Here is a 26,495-nt window from a genome sequence, read left to right on the forward strand (position 1 = left end):
CCTTCCCTGCACCGAGTGTCGGACGCATCCAGCCGCCGGCACCAAAGAACCCGCATTCATTGCTTGGCTGTACGAAGCCGAGCTTTAGAAGTGAATTGGCGCACCGAGAGGATCTAGTAAGTAGACGGGTGATGAGGTTAGTGTTTTGGACCCAAAATTAGAAAAAGGCAAAAATTGATGATTGGCAAAGGATTGGCAGAAATGATTGGCAGATGATGGGTAGTGATTGGCAAATTTTTGATTTGTTGAAATTTGATGTGCAAAATTGGTAGTGGGAGATGCCCGATGTGGTGGGATGGCAACTCTGTCATCCCTCACAAATGGGGGCAAATGCGCTATAGTTTATGGGGTGGCTATGACAACTGAGCCAGGGAGGGCTTGGTTATATTGATAGGGACTAGAGGTGACAAGAGGTGACAAGATTTAAGTAGGAGACTTGGTACCTGTAGTGGGGACGTAGTAGCTTAGTGGATAATAATGACGTGGGAGCGCTGAGTGTAAGGGAAGACGGAGGAGCGCGAGTTTTAGAAGGGAGTAGACAGAGCAGATGATGCAGTATGAATGGAAGTGCTGGTGAGCAGCTTCAAATGAGGCATTGGTGAGGCAATGCTCCGAGGTGTGTGTGAGGTACAAGCGATGAATGAGAGAGCATTGCGGATGAGTATCATGGTGAGTAGTGAGTGTTGTGGATCAGCGCGAATGCGCTTGGGGGAGAGAAGGGTGCAGGCGGCACCAAGTATGAGAGCACAGGTGTGCAAGTACAGGTGTGTGGAATATATGGAGCAGAGAATGAGTGGTGTGGAGAGAGTTGGAGTAAGTGGTACGGAGTGGTGTGCATGGTGCGAAGGTGTGGATGGGGGAAGAGTGGACCCCTTTCACGAGTACCCGGGGAGGGTAGTTTAAAGAGTAGTTAGAAGGTATAGGTAAATTGTGGTTGGATATTGGCATTTGTGGTGCGGTTGCAGAATGGTATTGTGGATGGGTGCATTGGTGTGGTGAAATTGGCTGGTCGTGTGGCCTGTTAGTATGAGTGTGAATGGTTGGGCACTCCGCCACTGTTAGATGTCGGCCAGGTGAGGCCGCAGGTGGGCTCTGGGAGCCGTTAGTGTCAGTGGGTGCCTGAGGATCCCGGGTGTGGATCGGGCAGCCCGTGCCAGAGAGGGCACCGAGGGGGTGAGAGTGCGAGAGGGCCTTCCCCAGTTAGTTTAGGTTAGGGTGAGGAGCAGGTGAGCTCGGTAGGCAACAACAGTGGTGGAGGTGGGCAGGTGGGCGGACCAGCTGGGAGCGTCACACGACCCAGCCACCGAAATTGTGCGGGAGCACCGAGTGTTGAATCGGGGAGTGAGACCCAAATTGATGGTGTGCACCACAGATGGTCAAGGGGATTTTGGTTCTTCGAACCACATAGAGTAATGAGGGCCAATGGTTTGGCAGGAGAAAGACCCCGGGTAATGTAAAGTTGTTAAAGTCATTTAGGAAATAGTTAGGATTGATGAACCTGTCGCACCATACGCAGCCACTTACCTGAGGTGATGATGATGACTCCACACCTGTGTTTTCTTTGTTTTGTGTTGCAGGAAATGAGAATTGCTGTTTGGATTTGTGAGACGCATCACGACGTGGATGAGACATTGGGGTGATTCCATCTCTCCCTCCTTAGGAGGGACTGATGATGAATTGGTGATGGCAAATTTTGATGTTGAGTTGGAGATGGCAAATTTTGATGTTGAGTTGGAGATGGCAAATTTTGATGAGAGTTGGAAATGGCAAATTTGATTGGTTAGGAGAGAAGACGAATTTGGTTTATGGGAGGAACGGGGAAGACAGTAGGGACGTTTGTTGATGTGTAAAGTAGATGTTTATGGGTAGTGTTGTGTTTTGTGGATACAGTCAGGGGTAAGGGAGGGGCAATGTAGGTTACCTGGTTGGGGGTGGGGGGCGTACGGTAGGAACGTACCTGTCTCACCTGGTTCCCATGTGCCCCCAGTGTGCATTACCTTATATTGCATGCACTTTTGCGCCCTTACCACCTTACTCACCTGTCTTCTTTTGTCTCCCACCTCCGAGGATCTGGCTTTGGGGCAGAGAGAGAGGAGAGAGAGGTGCTGGCTCTCCGCAGTTGTGGGCCTGTACTTCCGCTGCTTGCTGCCTGCATCGATACACCATATGGACCGCAATTTTGGTGGCCGCCCACAATGGACCGCAGTTCTTTTGCGGTCAAGCACCACCCGTTGATGGACCTCTGGGTCAACGTGGCACCTATGCCATACAGGTGAACCACTTTTAGTTGGCCCCCCTGACGGCCACAATTAAGAAATGGACGCGGTTGGCGCCTTTCTTTATTTCTAAAGAAGCCAGAAGGCCAAGTGCACTCCATGAAGGCAAGACCAGCGGCAGAACATCGGCCGGCTGCGACACCACCGGTGACCATGGACACTTGATTGTGCATTTTTATTGAACACTTTATTGGTGCACCGGATGGTGCTGACTGTGCATAAGGGGGTGGTGCTTTTGGTGCTTGGAAGGGGTGCTCTGCACATTATTAAAGGCCGTAGGGCCACAGGGCACTCGTGGGTTGGTGTATCGATGCTGGCATGCGTGCTCTCCCTATGCATAACATCTGCATGTGTTCCTCCAAGAACAGGTCCTGGATCGTAGTGTAAATATCAGTGTAGTCTTGTATAAATGATGCTCCCTACCGGCTGTATGTTTAGTTTGAGGATGCTTTCCGCGATTCGGTTATCCTGTGGGTGTGTTTCTGTTAGGAGAAGGGTGCAACGTCGCAGGGGAACATATTTACTCATTTGTGAACATCTGTAAAACTGTCGCACTCAGGGTTGAGTTAATAGTAGAGGGAACTACATCTGAGTGCCACACTAAAGTAGGTAAAAATTTATCGGGTCGGGTAGCCCCGAGGTCGAGAAGGGTGCAGTGTTGCGGATATGGGATTTGCATCCATCCATATCCGCTTGTAAATATTCCCCTATTTCCTCAATACTTCCCAACTCTCCCCAATCCCCAATTCCCTAGTCCCATTTTCTGTAAACAACACTCTGTCGACCCGACCTCCCCCTATTTCCCCCATTAAATGTCGCATCCAGGTCCACCGCATCTCAGGTAGACAACTACAGGACATCTTGCTAGTTATTCTTAGTCTATTTCAGTTAAGGATTCGTTTCCATTAATTCTGACCCTTCGTTGCACCAGAATGTGATTGTATGGCACCGTTAGGAAGTTTAGGACCTCCCAATACCTCCCCGCAGCTCTTCCTCACAGTTCTCTTCAACAACAACAACAACAACAATGAGCGCAGGGAGTGCGCGTCCTCACTCCGGCTTGGTAGGAGTGGTGGGAGGACACCAGGCCTTCCCAACGAGCCGCCATCGGACATGTGCTCGACAGGGTTACCAAACAGGGGTAGAACATGGCTCCCTGTCGGCTCCTCGTCAAGGGCGGAGCCCGGTAACCCCCGCACCCAATGGAAGCGGCGGACCGGCCCCAGTTGGGGCGGAACCAACCAGCCGAGGGCGTGTCACTCCCCGCTGAGCATGCGCAGTGAGAGAGAGGTGACGTCAGATGCACGCTGAGCTTGGGGAAAGCAAGACCACCTCCGAGCGCTGTGAGACCTCCCTGCATCTTTGAACCGTGCTTTATCCTGTCCCCGAGCCAAGGTGCACCTTGTGCCAGCGACCTACCTGTCCATTCCTGCCATCAATCCCCGTGTGAGTCTACCTTGTCCGTTTGTCCGTGGTCTGACTGGGAATAGATAAGACTGTATTTAAGTGCCCATCTCTTCTGTGTCTTTACCTCACTCTGCCTTGTAATCTACCCCCTTTTCTCCACCACTGTAATTATACCCTCCTCCGGAGGTCTTGAGAACTGTACCCCCCTTGCGTCGTTTCATCTTTCCCAGTCGTCGTGTCCTTTCCATCATTGTTTAGCATAGCGCAATTTGGCCAACGTCTGGGTGAATCGGGTGAGTCGGGAAGAAACGGGGAACAACTGTTCGGCCGCGGTTACCTCCGCTCGGTAAATAACATCCAATCCGCGGACCGTAACAATATATATGGATATCCATACAGTCACGTGAAAAAGTAAGTACACCCCATGTAAAGTTTTGACTTTTTCAACATATTCCAACATCCAGCTATTTGATCTTCATTTCAACAATATTGATAGACAAAGGTGATATAATATAACAAATATCATGAAACATTTACATTTTGTAGTCCATTGTGTAATTTAAATAAACACGAGAACTGCCACTGTAAAACTGCTGGCAGTGATGACCGGTTTACTCGCACCCACTTTTGATACAACCCCACTTTTGATACAACCCCACTTTTGATACAACCCCACTTTTCATACAACCCCACAACACAACACAACACTCCCCCACCCCCCACAACACAACACAACACAAGACAACATAACACAACCCCCACACCCCACAACACAACAATGCCCCACCCCCCACAACACAACACAACACTCCCCCACATACACACATATCCACCCACCCCACACACACACACCCATGCACAAACACCCCCACACCCCTCCCCCCACATGCACACCCCTCCACCCCTCCACACACACACACACACACACCCGCCCCCCTCCATACACACACCCCACCCCCCCCCCCCCCACACACACATATCCCCCCCCCCCCCACCCACACACACAGACATCCACACACACGCACATCCCTACACACACACACACACACACACACGCACATCCCTACACACACACACACACACACACACACACACACACACACACACACACACACACACACACACACATTCCCCCTCCCCCCACACGCATACCCCTCCACACACACACACACACACAAACACACATCCCCAGACCCACCCCCCACCCACACATACCCCCACCCCCAACACACACACACACACACACACACACACACACACACACACACACACACACACACACACACACACACACACACACACACACACACACCACACACACACACACACACACATCCCCCCACCCCCATACATTTAAAAAATATTTTCGTTTAATTAACGATGTCTGCCACCCGTGGAAGAACGTCATGTCGTGGCATGACGTCATCCGTGGCCCGTGCCGTATGTCACGGAAGAACGAAGTATCCCGTCGATCGAGCTTGGTCAAATTTTTCATGATTGTCACCAAATTTGTTGTGGTATTTTGTTAACTCATCCGAGGCAATACGACAATCGAAATCCGATTTGAAATCGGAGCAAAATTGACGCCGCAAGGTCTGCCTGCACGCATGGATATTTTACCTGAGGAAGAATTCACTTTGGAAATGCGATCCATTTAAAATGTTAGATTTTGAATAACTTCGTCATTTTTCATCGGATCTCCACCAAATAAAGGTCACCATTGCTTGCAGATACCTCTCTTTCTCCTTAAAATTGAAGACAGGATGAACTTCAGAGCGAGAAATAAGCCGAGGCGGCGGAGAGTTTTACAATGTTATTTTCCAATGTAAATGACAGCATCGTGTAGTTTTACTAAAATTCATCAGAATTTGCCCAGATTTGTTGCATTCGAATGTTAACACCCTCTACCGACTGCCAAATCCGAAGACAATTTAATTTCGAGCTACCCTTAGCTCATGAGGTGGTTATGTCACATGGCCTGGTCAAAAAAAAGAGTTGTGGTTCTTCTTCTTCAGGAAATAACAACTTCTAGTTTCCAGACCGTACATCCAATCATCTTGAAATTTTGCAGACTTGTTACTCTTCATGACTTCTACTATAGTATGAAGTTTCACGTCGATCAATAAAGCGATTCAAGAGATATCCATTTAAAAAATATATATTTTCGTTTAATTAACGATATCTGCCAAACCACGTGACCTATCGCAAATTCTAAAATGACATTTTAGTAGACTGACATGCTGAACAGATCTGTGAAGTTCCTCCTCGATTGGATCAAAAATGAGGGAGGAGCTCGGTTTTAAAGGTTCATGCTTAAAAACGTCATAACTCTGAAACCATGTGACGCATGACGTCATGCTCACTGACTTTTTTTTGTTCGTCATGGGTAGGCGATTCTGCTTGCAAAGTTTGGCCTCGATCAGTTCAGCTGTTGCAGAGAAAAAGGGGTTTTCGTGTTTTCATGAAAAACAATATGGCGGCCGAACCACGTGACCTGCGACGTCATAATTACCATTAAAATATTCTACAGACCGAGTCCCTCCTATGGTGAAAATTTGATCTCAATCGGCCCTATTATTGCGGAGAAAATGTTTTTTAAAGGAAATTAAAACTTTAAATGGCAATAGCACTGGGAGACATGGCCTGGAAGGACAAAATGGTGCGTTTCTTCTTCTTTCAAAAATAAAGACTTATAGCTTCGAGACCCTATATCCAATCATCTTGAAATTTTACACACTTGTTCCGCTTGATGAGAGCTACATTGCATTAAAAATTCAGGTCGATCCATGCAGTGGTTCAAGAGTTACAAGCTTTTTAAAATTTAACTTCCATTATTTATTGCGGCCAAACCATGTGATTTATCAAAACGTCTCAAGTAACATTGAAACATCCCCCCATGAGGAACATTGGTGTAAAGTTTCCACTCGATATCTCCACAAATTATGGAGGTGATACCATTTCTAGTTTGAGCTTTAAAACATCATAACTCTGAAACCATGTGTCGGATGACGTCGTGCTCGCTGACTTTTTTGTTCGTCATGGGTATGCGAATACGCATGCCAAGTTTGGGCTCGATCCGTTCAGCCGTTGCGGAGAAAAAGGGGGTTGTGTTTTTTCATGGAAAACAAGATGGCGGCCGAACCATGTGACGTATGGCTTCGAAATTTTTTGCAATATGAGTTTTTTTCAACGAAGCATCTGGGGGAAAAACCCCATTTTTTGGGGAGAAAATTTTTTGTTTGACGAATTCTAACCTCTTAACGTTAGCATTTTTAATATACTCAATACACATGTCTTTTGTTCCCATTGAAGAGTTCTTTAGAATGAGCCATTCCTCAAATTTTTCCTTTGAGCCGTTTCGGAGATACAGAGGGGAAAAGTTGAATTTGTTTTACAAGATGGCGCCCACACCACGTGACCTATGACGTCAGAATTAGCATTAAAAAATTATAGGAGCCGAGACGATCATTTGATGAAAATTTCCTGTCAATCCGACCAGCGGTTGCTGAGAACATTAATTATGAAGTTTTTGGAGGTGCAAAATAGGGTGGAAGAATAATACTAATAATAAGAAAAACTCTAGCAGTAATAATAGGTTACTCTCCATTTCATGGAGAGTAAACCTAATAAATGCAAATTTCACATGTGGAGGAAGTAAGTACACCCTTGGCTCTTATAGGTGGTATTTCCCCCTTTGGCAGAAACAACCTCAAGTAGGCGTTTCCTCTAACTGTCTACCAGTCTCTGACATTGACTGGGAGAAATTTTTGCCCACTCCTCCATGCAGAATTATTTCAGCGGTGCGACGTTTGAGGGGTTTCTTGCATGCACAGCTCGTTTCAAATCCCCCCACAACATCTCGATGGGATTTAGATCCAGGCTTTGACTTGGCCATTCCAGAACCCTCCATTTCTTTCTTTTCAGCCATTCCTTGGTGGATTTACTTGTATGTTTAGGGTCATTGTCATGTTGCAAGGTCCACCTTCGGTTGAGCTTCAACTCTCTGACAGATGGCCTCACATTATCCTCAAGCACCCTCTGGTGCAATGAAGAATTCATCGTGGATTCTATGATGGTGACCTGCCCAGGCCCTGATGCAGCAAAGCTGCCCCAAACCATAATATTTCCACCACCATGCTTTACAGTTGGTATCAGGTTCTTGTGGTCAAATGCTGTCTTGGGTTTTCGCCAAACATGTCTTCTGGTACTGTGGCCAAATAGCTCTACCTTTGACTCATCTGTCCAGAGCACATTGTTCCAGAAGTGCTGGTCTTTGCCGAGGTGTTCATTGGCAAACTTTAGTCTTGCCCTGATGTTCTTTCTGGACAGCAAAGGTTTCCTCCTGGCACACCTCCCATGTAGATCTAATTTGTGCAGCCTCTTTCTAATGGTAGGTTTTTCGCCTGGTGTTGGCTTAGCGGTTAGGGTGCCGGCTTGGGATCCCAGGATCCTGGGTTAGAATCCCGATCGATGGCTGAATTAACGCCAGGGGGGTTGACTCAGCCTGTCATCCTTCCGAGGTCCGCAAATTGAGTACCAGCTTGCTGGGATTAATGATCATGGTGTGTACCCCGATTTAGAATAGGTACACCGTATCCCTGCGCATCGTAAGAGGCGACCAAGGGTTGGCGTCAGGAAGGGCATCCGGCCATAAAAACATTGCCTCAAACAGGGAACCATGATTGTCATGGGGCCCGCAAGGCTAACCCCTGCTCCAGTGGGGAAAATGGCCTTAAAACGATCATTCATTCATGCATGCATTCTCTTTCTAATGGTAGACTAGTGCACTTTGACATCAACAGTGGCAAGAGCTACCTGTAGGTCCCGTCATGCCATTCTGGGGTTCTTAGAGACTTCTTTCAGCATCTTGCGGTCTGCTCTCGGGCTGAACTTGCTGGGGCGGCCTGGCCTCAACAAGTTGGCAGTTGTTTGGAATCTTCTCCACTTGTAGATGATCTTCCGGACAGTCAAATGATTGATTTCAAATTGTTTGGAGATCTTTTTAAATCCCTTCCCAGACTCGAAGGCATCTATAACCTTCTTTCTGAAGGCCTCAGAGAGCTCTTTTGATCTAGGCATGGTGACGCCGCACACTTCAACAACAAAGAGCAAACCGAACTAAATGTCTGAGGTTTAAAAATAAGACAGGTTTCTCCAAGATCCTCTCCATAGTCAGGGCCCTTAGGGATATTTTGGGGCCGTTTGGTTCAAATTCTTCCAAAAGCACCAAATTTGGCCCAGATGTTGCCCATGCCATACTCTTTCGATTTTTGACGGGCGCCCCCCCCCCCCAGGGGGCCCCATATTGGCGAAATACTAAATGGCCGCCACCCAGTTTAGAGGAAAATCAGTTAAATAACCAAAAGGGTTGGAATCATGTATGATACCACTTTTCAGGGGTTTTCGAGGTCGAGGAATCCAATTATGATGTTATTTTGATGATTCGAGGTCAAGGTCAACCCTCAAGGTCATCTTAAATCTCATTTTTGAGTCAAACATGTCGGTTTTTGAATTTTTTGTCAAGATTTACGCAAGGTTCACCATTTTATGTTTCTGGGTTGGGTAATCAAACTCTGACCTTATTTTTGACAATTAGAGGAAATATTTACATGTCTATTTCCTAATTTTCAGGCATATGCAGTTCATCAGTCTAATTACAAAGGTACGGATTTTGATGTTTTATGAACTGTATGCCATATCCTTGTGTTTAATTTTTGTGCGATCATGATCCGGGTTCATGTATACATGTCATAAATATGACGTCATAGGTCATGTGACCTGGCGGCCATATTGGATTTTATGAAAACCTTAAAAATGGATCCCTGCCTTCATTTTTCGATCGATTCATTTTGAACTTTGACCACTTATAGTACGCCATGTGATTGGATGCATATCCTAATTATGACGTCATAGGTCAGGTGACATGGCGGGATGGACCGGTATGGTCCCCGGATCATACCGCCCTTGGCGCCGGTCAAAAATCGAAAGAGTATGGCATGGGCAACATCTGCGCCAAATTTGATGCTTTTGGAAGAATTTGAACCAAAATATCCCTGAGGGCCCTGACTACTAACGATGTTCTAATCATTTGCACCTGGGCTGGTGCACCTGATTCTAATTTTAGATATTTTGAAGTAGTGATAAATGTAGGGGTGTACTTACTTTTTCCACATGTGAAATTTGCATTTATGTTTATTTAAATTATACAATGGACTTCAAAATGTAAATGTTTCATGATATTTGTTATATTATATCACCTTTATCTATCAATATTGTTGAAATGAAGATCAAATAGCTGCATGTTGAAATATGTTGAAAAAGTCAAACCTTTACATGGGGTGTACTTACTTTTTCAAGTGACTGTATATATATATCTACATATATATATATATATATCTACATATAGATATATCACCTTTATCTATCAATCAATCGCTCGTAGATATATAGGAATCTACATATATATATATATATATATATATATCTACATATATATAATATATATATATATATATCTACATATATATATATATATATATATCTACATATATATATATATATATCTACATATATATATATATATATCTACATATATATATATATCTACATATATATATATATATATCTACATATATATATCTACATCTACATATATATATCTACATATATATATCTACATCTACATATATATATCTACATCTACATATATATCTACATCTACATATATATATCTACATATATATATCTACATAAATATATATACATATCTATATATATATATATATATATATATATATATATATATATATATATCTACATATATATATATATATATATCTACATATATATATATATATATATCTACATATATATATATATATATCTACTATATATATATATATATCTACATATATATATATATATATATCTACATATATATATATATATATATCTACATATATATATCTATATCTACATATATATATATATATATCTACATATATATATATATATATATCTACATATATATATATATATATATCTACATATATATATATATATATATCTACATATATATATATATATATATATATATATATATATATATATATATATATATATCTATCTATAATTCCAGTAATCTCTGTCTGTCTGTCTGTACGTTTGTTTGTCTGTGACCGCTGTTTCTCGACAACCACGGGTCCGATATACTTTTAACTTGCCAGGTATATTGCTGGGGACCCGAGGATGTGCCTTTTCAAGGTTTCATATTAATCGGACAATTACTTACCGAGCTATGTCCAAAAAACGATTCAACCAATCAGAGAGCAGCGAACGATCGCGTGTGCCGAACGTGGCGGGCACACTCTGCCTCGGATGGCACATTTGAGAGCGTATTCATTTATTTCACGTTTGCAAACTATGTTGGCGTTAAACTATGTTTTACAACTAATAAAAACGAATTTGCGATTCATTCGCTTTCCTGCGCGTTTGTGCACGCGATGGCGATTTCTTTACCAAACTCCGGAAGCCGTTCGCTTTGGACCAAACCATTGCATGTAAATAGAGGGGGGGGATTGTCACCACTCGCAAGCCGTTCGCTTTGGACCAAACCATTTCATGTAAATAGAGGGGGGGGATATAATTTTAGATATAGATATAGTACGGGCATGCCCTAGTATATATAAAGCAGTAAAGTATGTTTGTTTGTTTGTCCTCTTATAACTCGAGAACTACTCATCGCAGAGCAAAACCAAAGGCATATTCGGAATCAGTACGTCTCAGAGCAACTAGAGCACACCTTAAAATTTAAAAAACGCCGCGTTTTAAAATTATGACGTCATCAGCGTTTTTCGGAACGTTAATTTTTCACCTTCATATTCGGAATCAGTTCGTCCCAGAGAAACTACAGCACACCTTAAATGTTTTTAAAACCTTCGGGTTTTAAAATTATGACGTCATCAGCGTATTTCGTAACGTTAATATTTCAACTTCATCCGATTGACATGGGACCAACGGCATGTGACAGAGAGTGAAACATACACTTCCGACTTCCGGGTTCGGAATGCGGGACCAATGCCATTTGACAGGGAATAAAAAATAAATGCGACATTCAGTTGACGACAATGACTTCCGACTTGACTCCCCCCTCGACTCCCCCCTCCCCCTCCCCTCCCCCTTCTCCCCTCCCCCTCCCCTCCCCCTTCTCCCCTCCCCCTCCCTTTTCCCCCTCCACCCTACCCCTTTTCCCCCTCCACCCTACCCCTTTTCCCCCTCCACCCTACCCCTTCTCCCTTCCCCTCCCCCTCCCCCCTCCCCCTTCCCCTCCCCTTCCCCCTTCCCCTCCCCCCTTCCCCCTATATATATATATATATATATCTACATATATATATATATATATATAGGAAAATAATGGCTTATAGCACAAGGTCTGCTGCACATTATAGCACAAAGAACATCACAGGTAGGTCAGTGGCCTCTTTTTAACCACCATTAGCTCTATCTGCTCTTGGCCCTCCCCAGCAAGTTCAGGATGCCTGTTTCTTCTTGCAACCACCGACTGGGTAATCTCCAAAAATCCAACCTTTCCACCCACCTCCACTGCTTTACTCCTCTTTTCTCCTATGTATGGAACTGCATTAGTGAAGCTGATCAATCGCTCTTCCTTTCAAGGCTTCAAAGCAAGCAGTGGTACTTACCCTCTCATGTCAAAAACCATCACGACCCACAATATATTCTTCTCCAATTAATCTTAACTCAATCCAACCCACCTACTTGTAGTTGACCATGTTTCCTGCCCTCTTCTCTCTCCAACTTTCTTGCTCGTTCATTCCCTGGCTATTGCGTCCAACTATGCCCCACACTTGCCTTTTTACTCTGTCACCTCGCTATTCCATAACCATCGATTTTGTATTTCAAAAACATATTTTCAAATAGTGGTTAATCTACTCCTTTTCCTTGAAGATGCCTGGTATTCATCTTGAAAGTGGGATTGAGCAGCTCTCCAACTTGCAAGTCTCCCTAGAGTCCACTATACATGCAAATCTCCCTCTCCACAGAGACATCTGGAACCTCAGTAGGTTAATGCTTCAGTGTGGTAGGAGGTAAGAGCATATTTGTTTCTACATGTCTATGTATGTTTGAAACAATTCTCCTTTTGGAGCAAAATGGAAACAATCTCCTGAATTTGACCTCACTGTATACAGTGCTTTCAGAAAGTATTCACACCCCTTGACCTTTTTCACATTTTGTTGTGTTACAGCCTGAATATAAAATAGATTTAATTGAGATTCATCATGATACATGAAATTACCAAAATAGATCCTCAGCCCCTTCCCAATAATGTAAGCATTTATTGTGACAGCCGTTCGTCTTATCCAATTCCCAAATCACAAAGTGTCAGTGTATCCGATTCTGGTGGCTTGATTCTGGGACACTTCATTTTCATTGCAATTCTCAATAGACAACGTGGCCAGTGAAACAATACAGTCTGCAGCAGATGTATGTCCGAGTTCAATTTGTTAACGTGGCCAAAGTCAAATACTGCAACGCATGGGGAAGGCAAATTCTTGTTTCGTTGCAAACTCAGGCAATGTGCTCAAGATATCATACTTCTGAAATGAATATAATTACTCATATTTTATGCTTTACATGTATTTTTACTTTGTACAGTACAACAACAACAACAACAACAACAATAACAACAACAACAACAACAACATGCATTTTAAGGCCATTTTCCCTGCTAGAGCGGGGGTTAACCTTGCGGTCCCCATGACAATCTTCTCCATTTTGCCCTATTTTCTGCATCTCTCCTTGTTAACCCATTTGCCCGCATTTCTTCTTCCACCATTTTTAGCCAAGTCTTTCTCGGTCTTCCCCGTCCTCAACTTCCTTCTACATTCATTTCCATCACTCTTCTCAACCAGTCACTTTCATCCTTCCTCAACACATGACCAAACCATCTCAACCTGTTCCTCTTCACAGCATCAATCACAGGCTCTATTCCCATCATCTTTCGCAATTCATCATTTGTCTTCCTCTCTCTCAACGATACTCCGCACATCCACCGAACCATTCGCATTTCCACCCTTTCCAGCCTTCATTGCTGCTCTACGTTCATTACCCATGTCTCGCTCCCATAAATGATAACACTTCTCACACATGCAGCATACAACTTTCCCTTCAGCTTCAACGACACTCCCCTCCTCGTCAGCATGCCACTCAGTTCCCGAAACTTCTTCCATGCACATCTCACTCTTGCAACCATTGCCGAGTCTGATCCACCTTCTCCATTCAGCATGTCTACGAGGTAGCAAAATGTTTTCACACCTTCCAGCTTCACGCCGTCTCCAAGATCCAACTCAACATTTCCTCCATCTGCAGCTCCCTCTGTGCACACCTTACATTTGAATGTAGCTGCCACACTGGTTAATGACCCTCTCAGACCACTACATTTTTGATGAACCCACTCAGCGCACATTGTACATTGAATGGAGTTCATTCCGACACCCTTCCTGCACACAGCACATGGCCACTTCCCAGTTCTTTCCACCTCACCACATGCTTTACCACTTGCCATCACCTTCATCTTTCCTATATTCACCTTCAGACCTTTTGTCTCCATACATTCCTTCCACTTGTTCATCTTTTCTTTCAGTCCATCCATACTTTCCGCAATCAACACCAGATCATCTGCATACAACAACTCCCACGGTAAACCCTCCTTTACGTTCTGAGCCAGCACCTCCATCACAGCTACAAATAGTAGTGGACTTAGTACCGACCCCTGATGCACTCCCACCTTCACCTCAAACTCACCACTGTTCCCGTCCTTCGTCCTTACAGCTGTGCGCGCTCTTTTGTACATTGCCATCACTACTCTGATCAACCATTCCTCCACTCCTAACTTCCTCAATGCCCATGTCAATACTTCACGTGGAACCCTATCGAATGCTTTCTCCAGATCAACAAACCCAAGAACCAACTTCTTCCTCTTCTCCATGTACTTCTCCTGCAACTGCCTCACAATAAAGAGCGCGTCTGTCGTTCCTCTTCCTGGCATAAATCCAAACTGCATTTCGTCGATCTTCACCTTCTTCCTTATCCTCCTCTCCAACACCTTCATTCCATGCTCCAATAACTTTATCGCTCGGTACGAGCCACACTCCAGAGGGTCACCTTTCCCCTTGTATAGAGGGACGAGGGTACTCAGTTCCCAATCCACTGGAATGCGGCCTTCTTTCATCACCAGATTACAGATCTCTGTCATCCTCTTCACACCCCAACTTCCTGCTGCCTTCAACATATCTCCCACAACTCCCGTCGGCCCTCCCGCTTTTCTACTCTTCATTGCTTTTATCGCTTCCTCAACTTCCTTCTCAGTTATCTTCTCTGCCGGTCCTAAAACTGGGTTACTCTCTATGTTGCCATCCCATTCATTCTCTGCATTCAACAGCATTTCCATATATCTTTTCCATCTTCCTTTAATTCCATCTGGGTCCACAACGATTTGTCCCACTTCATCCTTCAAGCAACTCACTCACCCCCAAACAACTCACCCTCACTGTACTTTGTGCAGTACAGTACAAGTAAAATACTCCATAAATGTCATTCCCAATAATAGGCCACACACTCCCTTCTTCTACCACCCCACTCAAACCCCTTCCAGGAGGAATCCTCTCCAACACCATCCCCAGTCCCTTCTCCCCCAACCAGCCAAAGCCACCAATATTAACCCTCACAGGCACTCATCTGTTACCGTGTTGAGAGACTGGTGGTGCAGGAGCCAGGTAAAACTGAGGTTGAGGTACTGCTGAAGGGTGATGGACGGGCTGGGAGGACGGAACGAGGACCAGGGGAGAGGGACCAGCGTGGGCTGTGTGAGGATGGGGTGAGGGATTCAATGCAGCCTTGTGTGGAATGAGAAGGGGAGATCCCAGATGGGAATCGAGGGAAAAACAAAAACAAATTTAGTTACCATGCTGATCAATGCACATCAACAAATAAAAGCAGACCTTTTGCAAACCTTCCATCAGTTTCTTACATGTTGGTGTGTTCCCGGCTGGTAGTGGTGGCCAAGTGGGGGAAGGTGGGGTAGGGTAAAAACACCTCCGGCGGTTGCATAAGCGTGGGGGGCCTGGGGATTGGGAGCATTTCCACCCACTCCAGGAGGCGTTGGGGTCAACGTCCCATGGTAGATTGCCTGAGGATGGAATCAAGGGAGAAGTTAGGGATATTGTTTCTGGGTGATGTGAAAAAATATTTTAAAAAGACCTTTACAACCTCCTTCTGAGGTCCACATCCCACATGAGAAAGCCTCTGCAATTGACCTACCTGTGCTGGGCTTTGCGCTGGATGCTGTCTCTGTATTTGTCCAGTGGGAGTCGCTGAGGGAGGAGGGTGAGGTGGTGGAAGTGGGGTCCCAGGCACTGGGATGGGATGAGGGGGGGGGGGGGGGGAGGGGGAAGTGGAAGGGATAACAGATTCTTCTAAGTGCAAGGTCAACATCAAAATAAAAAAATTCTATTCTTAATCAAATCGATGTAAAAATATGAAATAATGGTGCTGTCGGCTCCTAAGCGTCATATGTCGTGACGTGACGTATGCCTGCCCCTTATATCACGTTCGCTCAGTTGGTGGCGCGTCAGAATTGAACCAAATGCATTTATATATATTTATATATATATATATTTTTTTTTAATGCATTCAGAATGGAAAATAATGCACAAAAGGTCCATGGTCTCGACAACCTTAAACGAGAAAATTGAGCCATTTGGCGCATCATTGCACTGACAAGCTCATATTTTTGCTACAGGTAAAAAATGGCCATTTCTGAGTTCAGACGTTTTCTCCGAGTGTTTCTTCCCCTCGCCCTTTCTTCCTTCAAGTGTCACTCCATGCTGTTAGTGTTTCCGTCCTTTCCACCAGGTTCACGACGACTTTGCTTATTTATAACTTAATGAGGATAAAAAAGAAGCTACATTTATAAAGGTCAATAGCATTTTGTCTTATCACTACTTAACAAATGCAATTAACGAAAACGATGTGTGGAAATGTCTGTGCGAATCGGAAATTGAAAGCCATGCTCCGTTTGCAAGGAATATCAAATCAGGAAGCGATACATTTTTACCTCCGCCACCAAAGGTGGATGGAAGTTATGTTTTCATCCCTGTCTATCCGTTTGTGAACACAAAATCTCAAAGTTGTGGATGGATTAGGACAAAATTTGGCAGAGATGTAGCGTATGTGACACCGACGAAATGATTAGATCTTGGTGAAGATCCGGATTTGGATCCGGCGACTATAATTTTTAAGTGATGCTTCACTATCGGGAGATGGGTCCAAAAACGATACATAGCAGGATATCTCAAAAAGTTGTGGATGGATTTGGACGAAACTTGCTGGACAGGTTGTGTGTGTGACAAGGAAGAATCGATTCAATTTTGGTGAAGATCCGGATCCAGATCCAGCTAGTGGAATTTTAAAAGTGATTCTTCACCATTGAGTGATATGGCCAACCAAGCGGAGGTATGCTCTCTACTGTGTGCCGTTCTAGTTGCACATGTGATACTAGGCTCATAATGGACCAAACAGTTCAACAGCTGACATTAGTACTGGAGCATGTCCCCGTTAGAAGATAAAAACTAGAACGGCCCTCAGTAGAGAGCATACCTCCCTCTGCCTGGTTGGCCGTATCACTCAATGGTGAAGAATCACTTTAAAAATTCTTCAAGCTGGATCCGGATCTGGATCTTCACCAAAATTGAATCGATTCTTCCTCGTCACACACACAAACTGTCCAACAAGTTTTGTCCAAATCCATCCATAACTTTTTCAGATATCCTGCTATGTATCGTTTTAGCCCCAATCTCCCAATGGTGAAGAATCAATTAAAAAATTAAATAATACTCATATCCGAATCCATATTCAGGTCTTCACCAAAATCGAATCGAATCGTCCTTGTCAGACACCTAACCGGTCCGCCAAGGTTCATCCGAATTCTTCCACAACTTTGAGATATTTTTAATGGACAGACAGGCAAACAGACAGACAGACAAACGGACAGACAGAGAAACGGACAGACAGGGGTGAAAACATAACCTCCATCCATCTTTGGTGGGGGAGGAAATAAATTATCAACATCGTTTATTTCTCCAACAGGTGTGGGGGGGGGGGGGGGGGTGACCAGAGACTGGACCGATAAAGCGGTATCAGGTAGGGACTGGTTGAACGGATTCCACTTTGGTGAATGGGGTCTTAATTGGATTTTGCCAAAGCTCAGTTTTGAAAGTCGTAACTGAATTTGATGCCGTGGGGGCTAGCGAATACAGATGATAAGTACAATCCTAGAAGGCCCTACTGCCCTAATGAATCCTGTCAAATTTTGGTTTAATTCTGGCTCATAGTTATGGAAAAGAAGATGTTTCAGTAAAAATGGCAGATCAGGGGGCAAACCCCATGCCCCCATTTCGCAGGAGCCAGTGCTTATGTGGAGCACAATTTTAGATCTGGGCCTGATCCTAATGCCTCCAAGCGAATGTCGTTCAAATACAAGAAGTGGTAAGTTTCAGAGGATAATATTTGGAAAAAAATATCCGAATTTAGAATTTAGGACCTCCTTCGAGTAGGCGGATCCAGATGAGGTGCACAACCCAATAAGACCTATCTTTCCTGATGCATCCTGTCAGATTTGCTTTGAATTGGCCAGGTAGGTTGGGAGCAGAAGACATTTTAAGGATTCTGGGAGGGGGGCACATGGGCCCCTTTCCAAGAGAGATACGGATATGGGGAGCACATGGGCCCCTTTCCAAGAGAGATACGGATATGGGGAGCACAACGTAGGGTTAGGGCATGGTCAGGATGTCACATAGCTAGTTTGGCCTGGAACCGATTGCTTTCTCAGAGGCTTTTTGAATGAAATACCCAAATTAGGGGCAAAACTACACTTACCCCCTTTACAAGGTGTCCTGATGAATCATACAAATTTTGGTCCATATCAGCTGGGTGGTTGTGGAGAGGATGTAGTGAATATTAAGGATTTGGGGAAGGGCCTGTGGCCCCCTTTCTGGGAAAGATACGGCGATGTGGAGCACAACTTAAGGTTAGGGCACGGTCTCGATGCCGTATGTCGTTTGGTCAGCTTCTGAGAAGGTTTTTGAATGAAATACCCAAATTAGGGGCAAACCCCAACTTTTACCCCATTTATAAGGGCGATTCGGATGGAGAGCACACCCCCACAAGACCATACTATCCTGATGCATAGTACCAAATTTGGTCTGTATCACTCAAGTAGTTGTAGAGAAGATGCTTTCGTGAAAATGAGGGAAAACGGACGGGGCACCCAGCCTCCTTTCTGAGGGAGATACGTCCATGAGGAGCGCAACTTAAGGTTAGGGCATTTTCCTGATGTCTCGTGAGGAGTTTGGTTTGGATATGTCTGGTAGTTTCTGAGAAGAGGAATTTTGAATAAAATACCAATATTTGGGGCAAAAACCCCCCTTTCACCCACTATCGGTGGCGCATATCCAGATAGGGAGCAAAACCCCATGAGACCTTCCTGTCCTAACGCATCATACCAAATTTGGTTCATATCGGTTAAGTAGTTTGTAAGAAGTTTTTGTCAAATGTTAATGGACGGACATACGAACAGCTGGACACCGGGACACATTCTATGAGGTCATTTCGGGAAATACCTTAACTACAGCGAAGTCGATGGGGCACCATCACCAATTCCCACGATTCCCACCAAAAGCAGTTGAAAGTTGGCAAAACGTTCCACGAGGAATGACCCAATATCAAATTTTAAGTTAAGTCTTTTCCCCATTTGACCCCTGTGACCCCAAGTCCCCACCCCCTGGGACATGAACCAGTGGTCAAATCCCAAAAAATCGTTACATATTGCTTGCGTTCCCCAATGCTGATTGCATATAGAAAGTTTTGATTTTTAAATGTGCCCATAATTGATTTTTGGGGGGAATTTGGCCTTTTGACCCTGCTCCTGCAAGTGACGCACTACTCTTGCACCTGGAAAATTTCTGCCCAAACACTTAGGAGATAGCGTGACGGACAGAAAGACAGCTGATTACAATATCCCCCATTTTATTTCTCTTTCAAAAAGTGTGAGAACAATAAATGAAAAGCAGGAATGAACTTCTGCTCATATGTTCAAGAAAATACAACAACCGGATTATTTATACACAAATGGGCAGGTGAAGACAAGGGTACGTACTATACAAGCCAGCGTTTGGGTTGTTTTCAGAAGGTGGCGCGTAAGACTGTGGCGAATGTGGCAACAGTGTAGGTTGTTGATGGGTCGGAGGGATGACTCGGGCTCCTGGAACCATTGGGGTGTAAAGCTGTTGAATTGATGTGAGGGAGGGTGGCAGGAGAAGGGAGCACACGGGGGAAATGAAGGACATTTGGAGAGATTACATTAGCCAGCAAGTAAGTAATGCACACCACGTGAGGGTGGTGAGTTTAGTGATGGTGGTGAGAGGAGGGTAAGTGCAATCGAGAGTGCATACATTACCTGCATTATCTGTGGCTGGTAAGGGAAGTATGAATGGTAGGGGGTAGAGGGAAGGAGCGAATGTGTCGCCGTGTTCGGTGATGTCATGACAACATGAGTAGGGGCAGGAGGGGGAGGGGGAGGTGCAGGTTCTCCTCTTGGTGTTGTTGCTAAGCGAGGAAGGAAAGTAATAAAGAAAGAAAAAAAAAAACAAGGAATTAACATATTTACAATATTGAATTGACGAAACCTTCCTCCATTCTCTCATTCTCACCAGACCCATACTCACCAGTTCTGTAGGCCTTGCCCTGCGAACTAGTGGCAGCCTGGTAATTGTACATCGCTGCACTCTGTGGGGCAGGAGTGTGACAGATTATAAAGAAAGCATAAAAACCACGTGCACACACACAAACGCCTCTTCCCCCTCCCCCCACCCCCCATCCCACCCTCAATTGGAAGCAACTTCAGTAGCATGTAATAAATAAATACATGTGGAGATATGAAATTAAGAGCAGAGACACAGGAAGAACAAAGTTGCTTGATATTTGAAACAACCTCAAGTGGCATGCAGCAGTAAAAGTTAAGTTAACGAACAATCTCGCCTTTCATCACAAGCAGAAACAACCTGCAATGCTCATCCATCCATATCAGTTTTCATAATGATCCATAATCAGTTTTCAGTTTTCAATAGCTCGATGAAAAATGCAAAACCCATGTCTAGGACAGAGTGGCAGAGGCATGGGGCAGTTGGGGAGAAAGTTAGTGGGGGCGAGACTCGGTGGAGTGGGGGGGGGGGGGGGGGTGAGACTCGGTGGGGGGGGGGGGGGCAGACTCGGTGGGGGGGGGGCAGACTCGGTGGGGGGCGCGAGACTCGGTGGGGGGCGCGAGACTCGGTGGGGGGCGCGAGACTCGGTGGGGGGCGCGAGACTCTGTGGGGGGGCGCGAGACTCTGTGGGGGGCGCGAGACTCTGTGGGGGGGCGCGAGACTCTGTGGGGGGGCGCGAGACTCGGTGGGAGGGGGCGCGAGACTCGGTGGCGGGCGCGAGACTCGGTGGCGGGCGCGAGACTCGGTGGCACGGGCGCGAGACTCGGTGGCGGGCGCGAGACTCGGTGGCGGGCGCTGAGACTCGGTGGCGGGTCGCGCGAGACTCGGTGGGGCCGGGCGCGAGAGACTCGGTGGCGGGCGCGAGACTCGGTGGGACGGGCGCGAGACTCGGTGGCGGGCGCGGAGACTCGGTGGCGGGGCGCGAGACTCGGTGGCGGGCGCGAGACTCGGTGGCGGGGCGCGAGACTCGGTTGCGGGCGCGAGACTCCGGTGGCGGGCGCGAGACTCGGTGGCGGGCGCGAGACTCGGTGGCGGGGCGCGAGACTCGGTGGCGGGCAGCGACTCGGTGGCGGCGCGACTCGGTGGCGGGCGAGACTCGGTGGCGGGCGAGACTCGGTGGCGGGCGAGACTCGGTGGCGGGGCGAGACTCGGTGGCGGGCGAGACTCGGTGGCGGGCGAGACTCGGTGGCGGGCGAGACTCGGTGGCGGGGCGAGACTCAGGTGGCGGGCGAGACTCGGTGGCGGGCGAGACGCAGTGGGGGCGAGACGCAGTGGGGGCGAGACGCAGTGGGGGCGAGACGCAGTGGGGGCGAGACGCAGTGGGGGCGAGACGCAGTGGGGGCGAGACGCAGTGGGGGCGAGACGCAGTGGAGGCGAGACGCAGTGGGGGCGAGACGCAGTGGGGGTGAGTCTCAGTGGGGGTGAGTCTCAGTGGGGACGAGACACAGTACGGGAAAGCAAGGCTGTGCAGGAAGGAGAGAAAAAAAGGAGGTGACACTTGAGGATGAGGCTGAGACAGAGAAGTTGATACCTGGATAGTAGGGTAGTGTAGGAACGAGGGTGAGGAGGGGTAAATTCCTCCCGAAAAAACGAAGGACGGGCTAGCCTGCCGTGTGGGGCGGCTGGAAGGTGCCTGCAAAATCAAAACAAAGAGGTATTCAAAGTCATGATGAAAAAAAAAATCCACCGGTGCAAGTGTCGTGGTGCATATAAATCTGGTGTTGTAGTAAGTGCAGGCACGGGATGACAAGCATGAAAAGGAAGTGAGGTGGAGGGACAGCTTGCAGAGTGTGGTATGTGCTGATGCAATGGTTAAAAATATATAATGAAAAAAACCCAACAACAACAAACAAATGAAATTAATTACCGTGGGATGAAACGCCTTGCAGTGTGGATTAAATTCTCTGGCATTTGGATTCAGAGTGGACTTTCGTACTTGACTGAAAGAAATGGCATTGGGAAAGGAGAGAAAAGAAAATGTGACAAGAATGAATGAAAGACCAGATTATTTAAAATGCAATTTTAACCTCCAACAAATATTCTCATACCTCTAAAGGTGGTTATAACAAATATTCTCATACACTCACCCAGACCCCAGATACACCTTTCTTTTTTTATTTTACTCTGTTCTGCCTACCCCACTCCAACCCTCAAAATCAAACAATGACCACAAAACCAATCACCCCCAATGATATCTTCTTCTTCACAAAACTGCATCCTGCAAATAAACTCATATAGTTTTCCCCAAGTGTCCCTTTCTTCAAAACTTTCGACCAAAACTGCTAATCCATCCATTTCCATAACAGAAGAAATCCCTGCAACTCACTCCACCACAGTCTCTCCCTCGCCCTCCATTCCCTCTCCTTGGCTCTCAGCTATAGGACCCGCCGTGGGGGCTGGTGGTGTGGGCAAAGGCCGCTGTGGCTGGGGCACTGGATCAGCAGGTGGGAGCTGGGGTTCCTTGGGAGTGCTGGACTGCAGCTGTGTGAAGAAAGGGGGTTTAGGGTTGGTACTCGGCAGGTAGGAAAAGTAACATTGATATGCAATGTGCATGTCAGCTGATTGAGCAAAATCTGAGTGAGTAGTTTGAAGGTAAAGGGTAAGATTCATAACAAATTCATAAACTCATCTTCATCATTTGTCCCATTTCCTTGACCTACACACCTCCTCCCTCCAAGTCACCCAACAATGTTTTCACATTCTTAAAAGCGAGTACCCTTTTCTCATTCCCCTTCTCCCACCACCTTTCCCATGCTCATTCTACACCACCACCTGCATCCTCCTCCTCCCGCTCCCCCCTCCTTCTCCAAAAGAAAGCATGTCCTATAACCTGGTTCCCATCATCTTACAGTGAACTTGTTGCAAAATTCCTTCAGTTCTCTAACATCTTGAGACCTCTCTGCTTCAACTGAAGGAGGAGCTGTGGGAGAGAAGGGTGAGGGAAAAATAATAAAGGTGTCCTCAGAAAGCACCAGAATGACTCATTTCAGAGATTGTGGAGCGTGGGACCAGAAGGAAAGGGAGATAAAAAATTAATGAAAGCAAAACTAGAATTGGCCAAAACAAAGGGAAAAGGGGAATGCAGCCCAAACAACCCGAAATCCAAAGAAGAATGAACACAGCCAGAATAATCCACATTTCGAAGATTTAAAAAAAGAGACAAGGAGGTCAGATGCCAAAAAGGTGATGAACTTACCTTGGGTGGTCTGTGAAGGAATGGGAACTTTTCCTTCGCTTCCCGGTGGCAAAGGTGCCGGTTCTGCACACAAGTCGGTAGTTTTGGAAGTGAATAAATGTATCATGCCAAAATACATTTCTCCAGAATGCATTTGTAAACTACAGGCTGCAATTCCCATTTGAATAAGCAACCTTCTGCTGATGGAATGACATTTGAGAATCCATCTTAAATGATCAAACACTCGCTTAATTTGTGAGAATGTTCAGTGGGCACGATTTAACGGATAACGTCCGGGTGGGAGTAAAATAGAACAACCCTAAACAATTTCCAGCAAATACCTTCGATCGGCAAGCTCACTGCAATCCGACAGTCAGTCAGCGGCCGAAGTAAAAAGCTTTTGAAGCTTCAGAAAAATGTAGTGACAACTGTCAGCAAAAATGTGGTAATATCCCAAAATGGACACACAGGTTCCTTCACAAGACTCGGTGGTGCAATAGTGTCCCTGCTCGGATTGTGACAAGTCGCCGGTTGGATTCCGACACCAGTCGAGTTGTACCAAAGACTTTAAAAATGGTACATGCTGCTTCCTTGCTCAATGCTAAGCATATGAAGGATAGAACACGGATGAACTCCATTAGTTTCCAAGAGTTGGGGGGAGGAAGGAGGGTGAGGAGGGAGGGGGCGGATAGAGGAAATTTCACCTGAACTACCCTGGTGAGTGTGGAGAGAAAAGTGACGTCATGAAGATGCCGTTCATCAGTACCGAAAAAATCTCTGAAGTGACGTCGCTTCCCCCAAGTTCAGTGGATGTTTGTCTGAAGTCAAGTCTAGTGTTGTCTCACATACTTGTCTGTACGTGTGTCCATGATTCATGTTGCAGTTCCTCTTAGTGCCTTAAATCCTTTAGAGTTTGGAATATATTTTGTAAAAAAGTTCATTGGATTGCATGGCATAAAAGGCAGTGCATTATAAATGAGAAACACAGAGCTCAGAAAGTATCAGTGTTAACAACCTCACACTTCGATGAATGAATGAATGATCGTTTTAAGGCCATTTTCCCCGCTAGAGCGGGGGTTAGCCTTGCGGGCCCCATGACAATCATGGTTCCCTGTTTGAGGCAATGTTTTTATGGCCGAATGCCCTTCCTGACGCCAACCCTTGGTCGCCTCTTACGATGCGCAGGGATACGGTGTACCTATTCTAAAGCGGGGTACACACCGTGATCATTCATCCCAGCAAGCTGGTACTCAATTTGCCGACCTCGGAAGGATGACAGGCTGAGTCAACCCCCCTGGCGTTAATTCAGCGATCGACCGGGATTCGAACCCAGGATCCTAGGATCCCAAGCCGGCACCCTAACCGCTAAGCCAACACCGGGATGCTTTACTTCAACCCAACACTTCGATAAAAGGTGTTATTTACAAAAATAAAATAATCACTTGTGTTGGAGGGGGGAGGGTGGGGAGGGGGCAGGGTAGGGGGTGGGGAGGGGGAATCCATGGCATTCAATCAATCAACAGGTAAATTCCATATTCAGCGACCATACATTCTCATTCACAATGTGGAGGCAGACCGTTCCATTTCTCGCCATTTCAGTTAAGAAGCACGTTAATATTTTATAACCAGAGATGGAAACACAAGATGTAGGGTTGAAGTAAAGCCTGCAGGATATTTACTGTGCACCGGCAAATAAAAGCTGATGTATAAGCACATGCAGTCTGGGGTGGTGAGCTCTTCTCACCGTCCTTCAAAACGGAACTGGCAGACTCGCCCGGCCCCGCAGTCCTGCTGTACACGGGGGACTGCGTGCCTGCGTGCGACGGTTGAGCTGGTTGGTTGGAAGGGTGGTAGTGTTGGGAGCTCACGGGCTGAGGAGTTGTGGACACGGGTGCCGCAGGTGTGGTGTGTTTTGGCGAGGTTTGACTTGGTGCTGGACAAAATGAAGGAGGCAATGCAGGGTCAGGTAGATAGAATAGATGGATGAAGTCATGAGTTTAAGAAATGTGACGCTTCTGGGAAAAAAAAAAAAAAAAAAAAGGACGCTGCTTATCATACGTTTGATAAATTGGATGGCAAAATATAAAACACAAACTCTTCCAGATTCTGGTAGGGCCAGCCAGAGAACGTTTTCGGTGCAATTCCTTCCCGAACCAGCTAGCCAGGTCGGACATTTGCCCGAAAGTAGCAGGAACGTTCAATTTGTTCAGGGTGGTGGCAATAACTCATCGACTCTTTGCCAAAGCTGACATGGGATCTTTAACGTCCACTAATGCCAAAAGACGGGACACACCCAGCGTTAACGTCCATCTGAGGGACAGCACACTTTGCGATGCGACACCCTGTCTGTGAATCACCAATCCAAGTTTAAAGTCAGGTCGGGAATCAAACCCAAGCTGGACACCTCGAAGGAGAGTGCACCAATTTCAAAATTAATGATAGCAGAAATGGAAACCCCTACTGTATATCCAGAGTTTATACACTTGTTGGAATGCAAATTCACATGTTAACGAAACGTTGAGCTGCATAAAAACAAAAATAGAAGTTTTGTAACTTTAAATATTATAATAAATTCAAAACGGGAGGATTTAATCAGCATTTCCAATTTGTTGGTAACTAGCCTTTGGGTGGATGGAGTAGTGGAGTACACGTGCATTATTTGCTGAATAAAGTACATGCTGTAAATTTACCCTGAATGGATGTTTGTGTCGTGTAATTTCGTACTTCATATACCATGAAAATGATAAACCTCTTGGTGATCAATTCAAAACACTAACATGCATGAATCCCAACAAATGTTTG

The 26,495-nt window shown here is 45.8% G+C and overlaps 1 protein-coding gene across 3 annotated transcripts in view; it reads right to left on the reverse strand.

The window, feature by feature from the left end:
- LOC137423637 (uncharacterized) overlaps nucleotides 1-26,495 on the reverse strand; it is an 87,369-nt gene that overhangs the window by 33,336 nt on the left and 27,538 nt on the right. For 2 of the 3 annotated variants that reach the window (XM_078773957.1, XM_078773956.1), the window contains 12 exons: nucleotides 25,438-25,626; nucleotides 23,715-23,777; nucleotides 23,368-23,438; nucleotides 22,845-22,999; nucleotides 22,386-22,458; nucleotides 22,050-22,151; nucleotides 20,483-20,543; nucleotides 20,215-20,363; nucleotides 19,915-20,041; nucleotides 16,020-16,114; nucleotides 15,730-15,888; nucleotides 15,445-15,595 (listed from right to left, as the gene is read on the reverse strand). In XM_078773957.1, coding sequence (XP_078630083.1) covers nucleotides 15,445-15,595; nucleotides 15,730-15,888; nucleotides 16,020-16,114; nucleotides 19,915-20,041; nucleotides 20,215-20,363; nucleotides 20,483-20,543; nucleotides 22,050-22,151; nucleotides 22,386-22,458; nucleotides 22,845-22,999; nucleotides 23,368-23,438; nucleotides 23,715-23,777; nucleotides 25,438-25,626 — 1,395 coding nt within the window. The remainder of the gene's footprint in view (nucleotides 1-15,444; nucleotides 15,596-15,729; nucleotides 15,889-16,019; nucleotides 16,115-19,914; nucleotides 20,042-20,214; nucleotides 20,364-20,482; nucleotides 20,544-22,049; nucleotides 22,152-22,385; nucleotides 22,459-22,844; nucleotides 23,000-23,367; nucleotides 23,439-23,714; nucleotides 23,778-25,437; nucleotides 25,627-26,495) is intronic. The other variant, XM_078773958.1, reaches the window with a different exon arrangement.

The sequence above is a fragment of the Myxine glutinosa genome, chromosome 3 (genome assembly GCF_964187855.1).
Source record: "Myxine glutinosa chromosome 3, kmMyxGlut1.1, whole genome shotgun sequence".
NCBI classification, from domain to species: Eukaryota; Metazoa; Chordata; class Myxini; order Myxiniformes; family Myxinidae; genus Myxine; species Myxine glutinosa.